The sequence below is a fragment of the Saimiri boliviensis genome, chromosome 20 (genome assembly GCF_048565385.1).
Source record: "Saimiri boliviensis isolate mSaiBol1 chromosome 20, mSaiBol1.pri, whole genome shotgun sequence".
NCBI classification, from domain to species: Eukaryota; Metazoa; Chordata; class Mammalia; order Primates; family Cebidae; genus Saimiri; species Saimiri boliviensis.
Genome location: NC_133468.1, coordinates 8,565,813 through 8,582,341, shown reverse-complemented (window position 1 = coordinate 8,582,341; position 16,529 = coordinate 8,565,813). Strand labels below are relative to the sequence as shown.

At 42.7% G+C, this 16,529-nt stretch overlaps 1 protein-coding gene across 2 annotated transcripts; it reads right to left on the bottom strand.

Annotated features, from left to right (window-relative positions):
• Nucleotides 1-10,956: 10,956 nt before the first annotated feature.
• DRD1 (dopamine receptor D1) lies at nucleotides 10,957-15,903 on the bottom strand. Of its 2 annotated transcripts, none has more exons than XM_074390342.1 (3): nucleotides 15,782-15,903; nucleotides 14,378-14,736; nucleotides 10,957-14,281 (listed from the first exon to the last, which is right to left on the bottom strand). In XM_074390342.1, the coding sequence occupies exons 2-3, from the start codon at nucleotides 14,386-14,388 to the stop codon at nucleotides 12,895-12,897; spliced, it is 1,398 nt and encodes a 465-aa protein (XP_074246443.1). In that variant the 5' UTR covers nucleotides 14,389-14,736; nucleotides 15,782-15,903; the 3' UTR covers nucleotides 10,957-12,894. The 2 variants fall into 2 exon arrangements, with proteins under 2 accessions (XP_074246443.1, XP_074246442.1); XM_074390341.1 differs by lacking the exon at nucleotides 15,782-15,903 and adding an exon at nucleotides 14,854-15,523.
• Between the last annotated feature and the right edge of the window lie 626 nt (nucleotides 15,904-16,529).

Genomic DNA, 16,529 nt, shown 5'->3' with positions numbered 1-16,529 from the left:
TACTGCACTGAGACAGATTTGGTTCTGAGTATGTTTATGTCACTTAGCCTATTTTTGTGTATAAAATGTACAGAATACTTGATCAAACAAGAATATACATTCTTTTTAAGCTCATACAGTACATTCACCAAGATAGACCTCATTCTGGGCCATAGGATACACCTTAACACATTTAAACAGATAAAAGCATGCAAAGTATGTTCTCAGACCACAACAAAATTAAACTGAAAATCAGTAACAGAAAGATAACCCCAATTTGTAAGTTAAACAACACATTTCTGAATGTCACATGGGTCAAAGAAGACATCTCAAAGTTAACAAATGTTTCAAACTAAATAAAAATATGATTGTCAAAATATGTGTGATACAATAAAAACAGTTTTTCAATGGAAATTTATAACATTAAAATATATAAGAAAAAGATCCCAAATCAGTAAGCTAAGTGTCCACCTTAGGAAACTACAAAAGCAAGAGTAACTTAAGCCTAAAGCAAACAAAAGAAAAGTAATACTAATTTTAAAAACTAGAGTATAAATCAATGAAATTGAAAACAGAAAAAACAGTAAAATCAACAAGCTGGTTCTTTGAAAGGGTCAATAAAATTGATTGAAAAATTGACAAATTAAGAAAACAGGAGAGAAGACACAAATTAAAATATCAGAAGTGAGAGAGCAAAAGGACTTTACAACTGATTTCATGGACATTAAGAGGATAAGAAAAGAATACTGTTAGCAACTCTATGACCAAAAATTTGATAACTTAGATGAAATGAAAGGCAATTCTTAAAAAGATACAAACTACCAAACTCGCACAAAAAAAGATGACCTGAATATCCCTATATCTATTTAAAAATCAGATCAATAATGTTGCTGTCAACCTTCCAAAAAAAGAAAACAACAGGTTTAGAGAGTTTCACAGTGAATTCTACCAAACATTTAAGGATTTAGGGAAGAAATAATATCAACTCTCAATGGTCTCTTCTGGGAAATAGAAGCAGAGGGAACAATTTATAACTCATTCTATTAATATGTACCAAAGTCGAGTACCAAAACCAGATCAAGACATTACAAAAAAAGAAACACTGTAGACTAAAGTCTCTTATGAACACAAGCACAAGAATCCTCAACAAAATATTATCAAATCAAATCCAGCAGTGTTTAGAAAGAATTTCATATGATGACTATATTGGATTTATTCCAGATATGCAAGACCATTTCAACATTCAAATATCAATCAACAGTCTGAAGTCTTACATTTATATCTTTAATCCATCTTGAGTTACTTTTTGTATATGGTGAGAAATAGGATTTCAGTGTTATTCTTCTGCATATGATTAGCCAGTTTTCCCAGCACCGTTTATTGGTAGGGTGTCCTTTCTTCATTGTTTATTTTTCAAAGAGTTTATTATAAAGAGTCCAAGAGCAAATGCAGCACAATCAAAAGTTTAAACTAAAGAGCTTCTGTATAGTAAAAGAAACCCTCAACAGAGCAGACAGCCTACAGAATGGGAGAAAATTTTTGCAAATTATGCATTCAACAAAGAACTAATATTCAGAATCTATAAGGAACTTAAATGAATCAACAAGAAAATAACAAATAACCTTATTAAAAGTGGGCAAAGGACATGAACAGACACTTCTCAAAAGAAGACATACAAGCAGCCAACAAACATGAAAAAATGCTCAACGTCACTAATCATCAGAGATGCAAATCAAAACCTCAATGAGATACTCTCTCACACCAGTCAGAATGGCTGTTATAAAAATCCAAAAAATAACAGATGTTGGTGAGGTTGTGGAGAAATGAGAATACTCATACACTGTTGGGGGAAATGTAAATTAGCTCGGCCCCTGTGAAAAGCAGTTTGGAGATTTCTCAAAGAACTAAAAACAGAACTACTATTTGACCCAGAAATCTCATTACTGTGTATATAACCAAAGAAAAATAAGTAATTCTACTGAGAAGATAAGTCAATAAGTCATTCTAATGCACTCATACGTTCACTGCAGCACTGTTCAAAGCAGCAAAGGCATAGAATCAACCTAGATGCCTATCAGCAGTAAATTAGATGAAGAAAACATGGTACATATACACCATAGTTTAATAACTGTCAGGGAGAAAAACAAGAAAAATTGAGCTGACTGTTGATTCTTTACTGCTCATTCCTGTGAATGTAGAGGGAATATGAGCAGAGGTCTCATGACATGCAACCTAAGTCTTGCCAAAGCAGTCAGCCACTCATGAACTGATGCTCTAAAAAGAGATCCCCAAAGACCTTCTTCTATACAAACTTGTGTTTAAAATCACTTAACCTCATTTACCAGTCTCTGTCTACAACTGGCTACATCTTAGCAATGCTTCCTGATTACGTATCTCACCTCTGAAACCCCTCTGCATTTGGATAATACTTCTGATCTTTTACAGCGTATACAATCTGATGCTTCACACTTAAATTTCTTCCTCCTTTTAGAATAAAAGATTAGATGAGGGAGCCTGTCTTTTCCCTCAATACTGCCCTAAATGATTTTATCCTCAAACCTTGGATTTAGAACTTGAAGACTTCATTGCTCTTCTCTGGAAGCATCTATAATTAAGAGCCTGTGGGAACATTTAACATAAAAGTATCACTAAGCCGGGCGCGGTGGCTCAAGCCTGTAATCCCAGCACTTTGGGAGGCCGAGGCGGGTGGATCACAAGGTCGAGAGATCAAGACCAACCTGGTCAACATGGTGAAACCCCGTCTCTACTAAAAATACAAAAAATTAGCTGGGCATGGTGGTGCGTGCCTATAATCCCAGCTACTCAGGAGGCTGAGGCAAGAGAATTGCCTGAACCCAGGAGGCGGAGGTTGCGGTAAGCCGAGATCGTGCCATTGCACTCCAGCCTGGGTAACAAGAGTGAAACTCCGTCTCAAAAAAAAAAAAAAAAAAAAAAAAAAAAAAAAAAAAAAAAAAAAAAAGTATCACTAAAACATTTAATATCTATGACAATGATGAGAAAAATAGAATTTGAAAACCTCCCAAAAGGTTAAACCTAAGAACAAACACTGGAGTGTTTTCAACTTCAAAATAATCAGGAGTGGTTTATGTCACACTGTATACTGCTTTTTCTAAGAGGCTTTTATGCACTTGAGCAATCGTAATAGAACTAGAAAACAGAAAGAATTCAATAGGGGAAATGGCAATGGTCACTTCTGCTGTGCCCAACAGCACCTGACATCTTTGCTCTCGAAACTTGGAGAAAATTCTTGCTGTGATTTGTCCAGAGCCAGGGTACTAGAAGTCTCTAGGGCTCTGAGCTTTTACTATTAATAAAATATCCAAAACTGGCCTGAGGGGGGCAATGCATTGGCTCCGAAATGTGAAAAAATGACTGCAAAATGAAAATTAAGAACAATTTCGCAAAGGACTTTTTTCACCCAAAAAATCCATATACATAGGCTGCAAAAAAGGATTTGGGAGGTGGAAGCATTTTAATATATTTGATCTGATTTGCACTGGGACACCAGAAGTAAGCATAGGTAAGGTCTCTGAAAGTCTTAAAACAAGGCAGGCCCCTGAGAAGGGCCGCTTTGTGACAACTCTGAGGACTTCAGACCTGCTCTCACTGATGACCCCCAACCTGGAGTCCCCAATAACCCCCTTGTGGGTATGTTTCATCATTTCCCAAAAGCTGAAGAGAGAAAATGATTAAACCTATAAGAAGGCCACACAGTGAACTATTTTCTAAATGAGATGCATTTCATCAACAACATTATTCCAAATATGGGCTCTGAGGAAGCTCAGTAAAAGGGTCCCTTTGTGTAAGACTCTCACATAGTGGGAAAGTCCTGTCCAGCGGGAAAGGGGAAGGACTGGGAGCAGGACAGGCCCCGTGACCCTGTGATCTTCACTGGTCAGCTGAGCCTCGACAAGCCAGGCCCCGACCCAGCCAGACTCAGCCAAACCAGGTACTGATGATCAAGCCAGAGATGTGCACAGGTGAGCTCAGCAACACGTAAGGTGCTCAAGACCGTACCTTCCTTCAAGGTCATGCCTCAGCACCCATGTCCCAACCTCGCCAGCAAGGCAACCACAGCTGAAGCTCTTCCTGCCTAACACCCCGTCCAGCACACTTCTCCAATCATTTTATTTTAATTAAACCTATGATATGCATAAACACAAGAGTCTTGTAAAAAAGCAAGAAATATACAAAGTAAAATGTTAAGGCCTCGCCTCATTGGTTCTCCCCAATGCTCATTCTTCTCCCAGGAGGTATCACAGAGGTGCACAGTCACAGGGCGGAGCTTACACCTGAGGACTGGGACTTACCTACCTAAAGTATTTGGAATTCTTCTGCATGAGAGATCTGCCTATGCACCCACATTTGTTTATTTGTTTGTTTCAATTTTTCGGGTGGGTAGGCACTTTTATACATCCTTTTCTATGTAATTACATTAAGAAATATATACTTCTTACACTTTTTTAAATAAAAGGAACTTGCTGGGTGCAGTGGCTCGTGCCTATAATCCCAGCACTTTGGGAGACCAAGGTGGGTGGATCACCTGAGGCTGGGGGTTCAAGACCAGCCTGGCTAACATGGAGAAACCCTATCACACACACAAAAAAAGGAACTATATTGTTTGACAACTTGTTTTTTCACTTTGTAGTATGTTCTGAAAGTTCTTTCTTTTAAACTACCACGTACTAGGAACATTGTACATTTTAGCCATTTATTCCCCTCCTTCTGTACACTTCAGTTGTCTTGAGTTGGTTTTTACAAGCAAGGTTGCAGCATGCATCCTTTACACATACGTCCCTGAGCCCACAGGTAGGAGGCGTGTAAAACAGACTCATGGAAGTGGGATTGCTGGGTCAAGTTGTTTGCATGCTTTAAAACTTAGTTGTCCCAGCCAAATCCCCCTTCCACTTAGCCATATCCATTTATACTGCTATGAATGGGGCAGGAAATTGTCTGTTCCTTGTCCTAACCCAGAAGTTATGCTATCCAATGGAACCCCTTCCAAGTGTGACATTTTAAATGTCATGGCCCTACGAGCAAACAGTATTATTAGTTCCGATGAATGCTTTCTAAAAATGACATGCTAATCTGCTTTTGCCTTGAAGATATGATGACCAGGCTTTTGAAACAAACTAGAACCCTCACTTTATTGCCCCTGGACCAGATCCTCTTTAATCCTCTCCTTTGCCAGTCAGGAACATACTGTTTTGCAGCAAGTAAAAACCTACAGCTGTTTTGGCAGAATTAGCGTGGAGCACCCATCTCCCCTGCCCCCATTTAACAGTAAAACAGCAGTGTGCATTAAAGAAGCATCTTACAAATGGGACTGACCATTATCTTAATTACAGTCAACATGTTTATAATGCTAAATACATCTGTCCTAAAAACTCAATCTCAAAACAGTGTGCATGTGGCTAGATAAGCTGGGAGCACATTTGTGACATTTGGTTAACATTTCCTCTCTCTCCCGGGTAAAAGGGCTGATTGCTATCCAGGCACATCCACATGAGAGAGAGTCCTAGTTTGCCATTTAAATACTATTTCAATTATTTTTCCTGTGATTGTGTCAGTGATGGAGAAACCTAATTTAGCAGAAAAGATCAGCCCTTATAAACTGAGCAGAGTCAATCCCACAACAAAAATTAAGGTATGTGTATAAGCACCTACCCTAAACCTTCTATAACGTCATCAATTCACTTATTCATCTAACCAATTAAAATGTTAATTTGGGTGCCTCTTGCATGCCAGGCCATGCTGGGTGCCAGGAATACAGTGCTGAGAAGGACACACAGTCCTCCAAGGGCTGCCTCACTCACTGGAGAAAACGGAAACCAAACAGCACACAGGACAAGACGAATGTCCTACAGGGAGCTGCAGTCCGGAGGGAAGGATTCCAGCTCTGAGGTCCACACTTGAGATGAGTCTCAAACAGATAAGGATGACAGGGAGGAAGGGCATCCCAATTAGAAGAAAAGCAAAGAGGTGCTGCCAGCTTGCCTTTGAGAGCAGTGGGCAGGTAAGCACAGCTGGAGAGGGTGTGCAGAAGGAAAGGGCATGCTCACACTCAGGGGCAATCAGGAGATGATCTGGTTAATCATTCAGGTGAATGAGAAGAGGCTTCTGCAGAGGGTAGAGATCATCCCAAAGCTATTAATTTGGCAGCCTGTAAGTCCCCATTTGGACCAAACCTTCTAATTTAAATTCATCTCCACTTCACGGCTTATATCCAGAAAATTGATCTGACGCCCACTTCCCAGTCCCACATTTTCAGGCACTGGAGTTCCACCCCAGCTCTCCTCACTCCCTGTCTCCTTCCACCTGTCAAAGGTCTGTCCATCCTTCAAGCCCACCTCCAGTGCCACTTCCTTACCAGCCCTGTGCTCGGTTCCCAGGCTCTGCCAGCAACTGTCCCGCCTTCCCCATCCTGCCTTGTCCTCTCACGTCCCTCTCCCACAGCCCCAGGCAAGTGTAGGTAAATGTTTGCTGGAATAAATAAAGGTGCGTTGATTGAACTGATCTGCACACACAGGAAGGTTTCAGCCCTTGAGTAAGCATCTCCATATTGTGTTATCTTTGAACTCCACAGATCACGTTTTTTACATTTTAATGTCTTAAACGTTGTCTTACATTCTACCCAAAGACACAAACCTCCTGCTGTCATTGCTCACTTAACTCTTTCAAAGACCATCAACCTCAGTGTTGCTAATGTTTGGAGCTGGGTAATGGGATGAGTACACAGGAGTTTATAAAAACATTCTCTTCGCCTTTTGTATATCCTTGAAAAATGCCAATAAGAAGAATTTTTTTAATGCACAGTATTCGAGGTATTTGGAACCCTCTTAGGAAGCCCTTGTTTGGTTAGGGCTGTTTCCTGGTAAATGGAAGAGATTCTTGATTTTAAAAATAAGCTTTGAAGTCAGAGAGCCTAAATTCAAACCTGGACCCATCATTGACCAGCTATGTGACTTCGAATACGTTACAATATGCCCTCTCTCAATATTAATTACAATCTGTAAGAAAGCAGTGATGATAATTGTGCCCCCACCTGGTAGGAGGAGTATAAGAATAGAATGAGATAAAGAATGCATAGTGCTTGACACAATGCAGGGCATGTGGTTATCAAGGCTCAATAAAATTGATATCCTCCTCCTTACATCATACTTTCAAAACATTTTTCAGTGATGGTTTATTTGCGTATGTCTTTCTCCTCTAAGACTAGAATAGTGTCTAATCCATTTCTGTGTCCCTAGCATCCAGCACGGGGTCTGAATCATAAAAAGTGTTCCTAAAAGGATATTAACTTCAAATTTTATTGAATTATATATGTACCCATATACACACATATGTATGTGTATGCGTATATGTCTGTGTATGCATATATGCGTCTAAGTACATATGCGCACATATATATATATATATATATATATATATATATATATATATGTACAAGCAGTTACCTCTACACAACCAAGTCACTCTAGGAAATTTCAAGCCTCAGAAATCATTTGGAAGTTTTACCCGAAGACTTTAGAGAAAGCCTAGCAGACTCATACAAATACATCAAGCACCCAAAAATAAACTTCACTGAAATTGTGACTTCAGCATTTCTTATTTTGACTTGTTCATTCTTTCATTCATTTAACAAAGATTTAATAAGCAACTCCTATAAGCCATGTAGTGTGTCAGAGGCTAGGAATATACAAAGAGAGGAGAGAAAAAATAAAATAGCTTTTGCTCTCATATGTACATAATTCAGGGAAAACAATAAGGAAGTAAGATCACTTCATGACAGCCTGGTAAGCCTTGGGAATAAATAAGGGATTAGAGGTGGGAAGAAGGCATCAAGGGAGAACTCTGACAACGGTGCCTGACTGAGTATCAGTGGACAGACAGAGGCAACAGGGAAGGGTGCCCCAGGTCAGGGAACAGCATGCACAGAGGCATAAAAACAAGAAAGGACTCCACAAACTGGAGGAAGCTCACAATGCCTTCAGGGTGGGGCTGCTGCAGCCACAGCAATAGATGAGGCTGCAGAGGCCACCAGAGGCAGGATCATGAAAGGCTCTGAATGAAACTAATTTTTTCACTGAAAGTAACTGGGAGCCATCGAAGAATGTTAAGCAATGGCATACCTATCAAATTTGCATTTTATAAATATTCCTCTGTTAGCTTTCTGAAAGCAAAGAGAATGGGGACTTGAGAAACCCATCAGGGAGAACCTGCCAGAGTCGTCTTTTGCCTATAATGGATCTCATATCTCATGTTTCCAAGCCAGAAAATATCTTAGAGAGCATCTTATCTAACCCCCTTATTGTAGAGACCAACTCCACCCCACCTTATTTTCAAGGGATGTAAAGCAGCCTGTCCATTATTTATTTATTTATTTTTTTAATGAAATGAAACATCTTGCCCTACAATTCAGCCTTCCTAGGTCCCACTACCACTGCCATTTTGCTAGCATTTCTTCCAGTGGAAGTATGAGACGTGGTATCACTTCTGAGTACACAGCTCAGGACAGATCCTTTCCAATGGCTAAAAACATTTATCAATTTTGAAAGCTGGTAGAGTCTGTATTCTATGAGCATGAGAAAAACTCCAACTGGCTTTGTGTATTTTGTCATAGTGATTAGAAAGTTAAACCCTTTTAAATCAGAGATTATTCTTGAGCTTCTAATACTATTTAAATTACAACTCCCAAATCTTGAATGATGTAACAGACTAAAGTCCAAATGCTGCTTTTTAAATTCTGTGCATCAGACGGAAGTTACTTAACGTGACAGGAGGCAATGTAGATTGGCTGGGTAACAAAATCTTAGAGGTTTTGTCTGTGCTAGAATGCTCACCATCCTCTCAATCCTCCACAAAATAAACAGGTGGATTTGTCATCGTTTATATCCAGGGAGTCTCAAACATATCCATAGAGATGCATCTAATCTATATAGTACTCCAATCTCATAGCCCAGAGGCTCATTCCTTCTCGAGACCAAAGTAACCAAATCGTTCAAAGCAGTAGGTCCTAAATTTAACCTTTGACAGGCCATTAACTCATTTATTACTCCTGAAACAAATTCTATAAGATAAAGACATTTTAAGAATAAGATGCTATGGACAGGTTTATTCAATCAGTATCTGGCAGTAACTTAACGCAATTTTTTTAACTATGCAGATGTAAAAAGCCACTTGCTTTTGGAATACCAGATAACCACAGCAAAAGACAATACTGTCTGGGAAAATCCCAGACCACCTGTGCTCTGAAAGTCATTTCCATTTGCTTTAAGCAAACACGCAACAAGTCAAGTATATAGCAAATCCATTATTATTAATGCAACAAGTATTGTGATTAACCCCTTCGAAATAGAGATCTTGCCAAGAATTAATGAGCACAACATCTCAGTGCTCAGAGCTCTTACAGACATTAGCTTTGCTTGAACCCTCCCAAGAACCGGCATATTTACTTCCATTTCACAAATGGGCAAACAGGCTGAGAGACAAAGACAGAGGGCTATGGTCACACAGGTAGCTGCAATTCCTCTCTGAAATGTCAGCCCTTCTCTTGTCTGAAACAAAGCCTAGGCTTTTTTGTATTCCAGGCCGTCAACTGTGAGCTGGCTCTGGGGGAAAGAGTGGCTGAAATGCTGCTGGTGTAGGCTTAGAGATAAATCATGATGGAGCCGCCAGAGAATGGAGAGTTCAGAAAGTCAACGGAGGTAGACTATATATCAATTTTCTTTCGGGGGTAACACCCCCTCCGAAAAAGTTAATGCAAAAGTTTTGCTCCTCCCATTTAATGGATCAGGATAGCTAAGACTCAGAAAGCGCAATTTGCTTAGATGCCAAGAGAAACCAGTGGCTTTCCTGAATAAAGCCTACCTTCCCCATTGCAGCCCAGTGCTCAGTTCCCACTTCCACACATCTTCCTGCTGTGTCCGTTACCAATAGGAGCTGTGTATCTAGTTGATTAGAAAAGATGTCTTCTTGGACAGAGAGGAGAAAAAAAAGCACCTCTTTCATGTTGTCTTAATCTTAGTAAAGCGTTTCACATGTATTTAACGTTATTAAGGCTCACCAATACAACTAAAAATGAAATGAAAGTCATCTGGTAATTTCCCTTTTATCATTGTAAATCAAATTATCTGAAAGATTCTTTGAGTAAAATTAAATTTCCTAAGATGCCCTTTATCAATCTAATATGGCAGGAACCCAAATTACAGTCTCATTGAAGGGGTATTGAATTTTATACATTTAATAGAATTTCTCAGCATATCATTCAGTTTCACTCTTTTGCCAATGAGATAAATGGTAAAGGCTCATGTGTCATTGATTTGACAATTCTGCCTGAGCATTGTAGCTTGTGTTGCTGAGCTTCTAATTTAAGAACAAAATTAGACTTCAAAGAATAAAAGATATTCGTAAAGTTATGAAACAGAGAGAAAGGCATCCTGCTTTATGGGTGCTCATTCTAGATATGTTCATTACATGCCAGAGCCCAGAGAAGGCAAATGCGGAATTTAAAAAGACACCATCTGTTGTGTGATGTTTCAAATTATAAACTTAACCCTTAATTTTTGTATCACCTGCTGTTCAGCTGTTTTCTTTCCTCAGAACAGGAAAAAAAAAATTGCTTAGCACATTAACTAAGTAGATTTGGCAGGACCTATAGATGTGCCTCATAAGATATTTTGGTAAGCTCAGCATCGCAACCTGTATATTATCTCCAGAAAAAAAAAATTGTGATATTTTACTTTTAAAACAAACATCACACTTACAAAGGTTGCTATCAGCTGAGGGATTACAACAGTCCAATAGCAAGCCATGGTCTTTTCTGAAATTTTTATTTTATTTAAAATAGGCTTTTTGGAAGAGAAAGCAGAGATTTTAGAAAGTTTTAAAATCTGTGAAATGAAAAGTAAAATAATTCCTCAAGTAATTCCTCTTCTCCAAAAAAATTATTAAGACAGAAGAAAAAGAGTATATAGCCCAAATCAGAAAACGTTTTCACTTTAAATATTCAAAGGCAACACATGCCATACGCAATAGAAGAAAATTCCATTAAAGAAAAAAAGTAATATATACTTGAAAATGCATGTGTTTCCTTCCTTGTAGATCTGAAATGTTCTAGTTTTAAAAACACGTTTAGCAAATGCAACACAGCTCATTCAGGGTTGATTTGAGTTCACAAAATATGTTTATTATATGTAAGAAAGCATACAGCCAATAAAATTAAGAAAACATTCACAATACATAAATAACACAGACCTGATGCAGGAGATATTTTTCAGATTTTTTTTTCTTTTCACTGATTGCATCTAAATGTTAAGTTAATCGCTTATGAAGAAGAAAACTTTGTAAACATTTCAAAGAAACTCTGTTGAAATGCTCCACAAGTTAGCATCTGGCGAGGGAGGCTTACGATACTTTTTACAGTTCAGCTGATGACACAGGAGCTTGATTCCAAAGCACAGAGTAAGGACTAGCATTTGTCAAAAGAGATGCCGATGGCTTTGGGGGGCTCAACACACCCAAAGAAAGGGTCCTTCTGTTTCTCCCATCAACAGAAGTATCTGACTCAAGGATGAGAATGAGGCACTATTCGTTAGTTAGTATACCATTAACATTTAAAGACTTCTTTTAAAATCAGCTCTAAGTTCAGATTAAAGCACTACACAGAGTAGCCCCACTGAGTGGCTTGGTTTGACCTGGTAAGATGGAAATGCAGGGGTTGAGTTTTTGCCCACCGTTGGGACTGCTGTAACCCACTGTCTGCGCTACACATCTCTCTCCAGGAAAGCCATTTGTTTGGTTCAGAAAAACTACTTAACACATGAAATGAGAAAAGATGGAGAGGGCCAATTATTTTACATAAATACAAAGCAGCATATACTTTTCATTACACCTAAGATCATAAATTTAAGCCTGGGTTCTTCTTTAGCTGGCTTTTATTTAAGATATTTACAGAACTGGAAATTCCCCTGGGAAAGTCTTTCGTCATTTAAAATGTTTTTAACACAATAGTAGCTATACTTTTTTAAATTTTTCAAAATCTTTTCAGAAAAACAAAAAGCATTCATAGCATTTGTCAATTCTCACCTTGCGTTTATTTGTGTCCATGAACTTTAAGGAATCATTTCAACTTTATTCCTTTATCTAAGAAGTTTTTGCTGTGTTTCTAGAAGTTATATATGAACATTTAGAATCTCACCGAGTCTGTGTGTTTGTTTCATTGGCTTATAAAGTGCTAGTTCAATGGCCAGAAATGTGGTTGTAAGGTCTTGGATAAAACTCATTAATTTATCCTATTAAATATGATAAATATAGATTTACTATATAATAAATTTAAAATATCCATATAATACAATAAATAAATAGAACCAATATCAACAAAACATCTCTCAATTCTGGAAAGAAAAATTCTCATTCCTACTGTAAGCCTCAATTAATGTTTTAGAAATAATTTATGAAGGCATGCACCTACCTTTACAATCTGAAACCTTTGCTCGGAACAGTGTTAGCACCTGTTTGTACACAGCAAACTCAACCTATCTAATTTCCTTCCTGGAAAGATTTGATTTTTAAGTGAAGCTGTTCACTGTTGATTCTTTGCCCTATTTTGCAAGTCCTAAGATAAGAATAAATTTCTAAAAACTATTTTGAAGCCAAATATATGTCCCTTGTGGCTCCCCATGTTCATAGTGTCCCCGTTTGATTGACTATGAACAACACAGAAAAAAACACTGGAATGTATTTGAAAATATAGTTAGTTGTGTGTTGGAGAGCAGCAGAGGGCTCTCCTGACACTCCAGAGTCTCACCGTACCTTAGTTTCTTAACAGCAAGCCCCAGAGAAATCTCCTCTAGCTTTTGGGATGAGCATGTGTGGCAGGGTTCATCCCGGACTTCAGGTTGGGTGCTGTCCATTTTGTGTAATGGGTTGGATCTTCTCCAGAGATACATCAGTGTCATAGTCCAGTATGACCGATAGGGCTGGGGACAGCTTCTCCAAGGGTCTGGCTATTCCAGCTGCCTCCTCCTTTTTCAGGTCCTCAGAGGAGCCCACAGCATGTGGGATCAGGTAAACCAGATTGCACTCCTTGGAGATGGAGCCTCGTGGCTCGTGATGGCTGGAAAACATCGCGGCCCCATTGTTATTGATACTCACCGTCTCTACGGCATTACTCGTCGCAGGGCAAAGTCTGTAGCATCCTAAGAGGGTTGAAAATGCCTTCCGAAAATCAGCATTAAAGGCATAAATGATGGGGTTCAGGGATGAATTAGCCCACCCAAACCACACAAACACATCAAAGGTGATGGAATCAATGCAGAAGGGCTGCGTCTCCCCAGACCCACAGAAGGGCAAAATGCAGTTCAAGATGAAGAAAGGTAGCCAACAGCACACAAACACACCCATGATCACCGACAGAGTCTTCAGGACTTTAGTTTCTCTTTTGAAGGACATCTTAAAAGAACTTTCTGGTTGAGAACATTCGACAGGCTTTCCATTACCTGTGGTAGTCTGGCAATTCTTGGCATGGACTGCTGCCCTCTCCAAGGCCGCAATGCGCCGTATTTGTTTCTGGGCAATCCTGTAGATCCTGGTGTAGGTGACAATCATGATGGCCACGGGGATGTAAAAGCTTATTACAGAGGATGAGATGGCATATGTCCTGCTCAGGCTGGAATCACAGTTGTCTATGGTCTCACCCAGGGAAGTGGCATTCCCATCAGAGGGGCTTGTGGGTTTTGCCTTGTGCCAGCTGAGCTGCACTGGGATGAAGGAGATGAGTACAGACAAGGTCCATGCCACACTGATCAGGATGAAGGCTGCCTTGGGGGTCATCTTTCTCTCATACCGGAAAGGGCTGGAGATAGCCCAATACCTGTCCACGCTGATCACACAGAGATTGAGGATGGACGCGGTGGAGCACATGATGTCAAAGGCCACCCAGATGTTACAGAAGGACCCGAAGGGCCAGAAGCCAGCAATCTCAGCCACTGCTTTCCAGGGCATGACCAAGACAGCCACCAAGAGATCTGACACAGCCAAGGAGATGACAAAGAAGTTGGTCACCTTGGACCGCAGGTGTCGGAACCTGATCACGGCAGCACAGACCAGCGTGTTCCCCAGGAGCGTGGACAGGATGAGCAGCGACAGGAAACAGGCTGTGAGGATTCGAACAGAGAAGTCCCTCTCCACCACCAGCCCAGTCCCATCCATGGTGGAGGTGTTCAGGGTCCTCATCTTCCTGCGAGAAAGCACATCAGGGGCTCTGCCACCCCTTGAGTTCCTAAACAGGGAATAGGGCTCAGTCAGACTTCCAGGGGTCCTCCCCACCAGGCAGTCCCTTGCACACCCCGATTGCTTCCCGGGCAGAGGACCTCACCAACATTCCATCAGAGGGCCGCTTTGAGTGGCAATCCAAGTCAATCCCGTGGACGGTAACTCTTGATTTCTACATCTGCCTTCTGACTCCCTTGCTGTAGGTCAACTGTCTTGGGCACCTGCCACCCCGAAAACTCCCCAAAGAAAGCACTGGGGTGGTTTTTTTTTTTTTTTTAGCATATTCTTAAATCATCAATCCAGTGACTCCTGGGCCTCAGCTCTGCTAGTCAGTTGCAATCACATTTCGGTACTGTTGCTTCTCTGGTGGTGACAGGAAATTCTCCCCTTCTGAGACACAGCTGAAAATACATGTCTTCTCGCTCCTCCAAGCCCCTGGCTCCTCAGCAGCTCTCCAAACGCCTTAAAAAGCAAAGGAAAAACGCACGGTCTTTCTCCAAGACTTGAGCAGATCGCATCTTTACTCACGTCAAGCCCAACCTAATAATCCCCAGAGCAAGCCCGTCAGGGTCCACCTACCTTGCCTTGGTGTCGTCTCTGTCAAAGCCCCTGCAGCTTGGAATCTGGACTTCGCCTGGCGCAGCGGCTCCGAAGCGTTGAGGAGGCGCGCCTGAGCCCAACCAGCTACAAACAGCAGGGGTTCGGCTGCTGGTGCGCAAAAATCGCCAGGGTGGGTTTGGGGAAGAGGACCCCAGGCCAGGCCCCCAGAGAGGCGGCGCCGTCCCACTGCCTAGAACAGCTAGAGATTCTTCCAAGGGCACTGGACCCAGGCTAAGGGCTTCTGGGCGCTCGGAGCTTCCTTGGGAGAGAGCACTCCCAGGACTGGTCACCTGGGCACCTTCTTTTCTTGGCTTCTTTTCGGGAGCCCTGAGCCTGGGCGCCCCTCGGGCGGCCTCCAGCCCTACAGGGCAGGGCCCTGCGCCTGCCCGCAGGCACTGCCCGCGACTTCTCAGCAGCCTGTGGCAATGCGAGGCAGCGAGCCGAGCTGGCACCAGCGGGCGCATCGGCTGGCGGGGTTCCCGCGGGGCACAGCCCACTCCGCCCGCGCGTCCCCTCCCCGGCCCTGGGGGCGGTCCCCGCTTGACAGGCAGAGTCGCGGGCGACAGCCGCACGTGGTCCCCCTGGATGGTTCTGAGGGCGCGGTGGGCGGAGGACGCCCCGGTGAGTGCTTGCCCCCCGTGGTTACCCGCCAGTCTCCGCAGCCCCGTGCCCGCGAGACATATCCGTTGTCAGCTCAAGTAAGCTGGAGTCTCCCGAAAGCAAAGCTCGGCCCCGGCATCCAGCGCCTCTTGGGGTCAACCCCTAGCCCGACCCAAAGCCCTAAGCGAGGGGAGCCCTCCCACTCTCGGCACACCAACTCCTAGAACAGCCGGCCGACGTCCGACCTGCGCCGTCTCCAAGTGCCCCCTAACTAGGGTGAGAGGTGCCCACCGGCTCCTGTACTCACCGCTCGCGGGGCACCGCTGCGTCCCGAGGGCACTCACTCCTTCTCCGCCGGGGTGGCGGGCGCGTCCCGGCTGCGGTCAACGCCGGACTGCAGCCGGTGCCCCGCGCCCCCCGGGCGCCCAGCCCGAGCGCCGCGCTCTCCGTGAGCCCGGGGCGCCCTCTGTCGGCGACTGTGGCTTCCCGCGCGCCAGCTGCGTCCTCGCAGGTCAGAAGGGTTCCAGCCACCGCCGGGGACCCGCGCCCGGACTCGCTTTTCCCGGTCCTTGACTGACAGAATCTGAGAACTGGGAAGCGGAATCTTCTTCACTCAGGACTCCTCCGCTTGAAATACCCCGAAAAACGGACAAGGGTGAAAAATTGGACTTTGCTGGCCTGGCATTCGTGAACCAGCGTTTCCTCCTGTGCGCCCACTGCGTTCCGAACCTGGGGCGATAGAGCAGGCAGGACGCAAGCCTTACTCTCAACGAGAACGGCAGAGCGGGCACTGACCCAGCAGCAGCCGCGTTCCCGGAGCACGCCTTACATTGTTCCCCCCTTAAAACGATTCTCCCCCCCAGGCCGGCTCTTCCCGCTTCCCCCGGGGGGCAATGAGGCATAGAAAGGTGGTGGGGCCTGCTCGAAATCACGCAACTAACGCAGGAGTCGCGCTGCTGCCTGCCTGTTCTTTTAACTCACCACATATGGTACAGGAGCCCACAAACTGGAAAATTACCCACAGCGTTAAAATACAAGGAAGAATCAGATAGAGG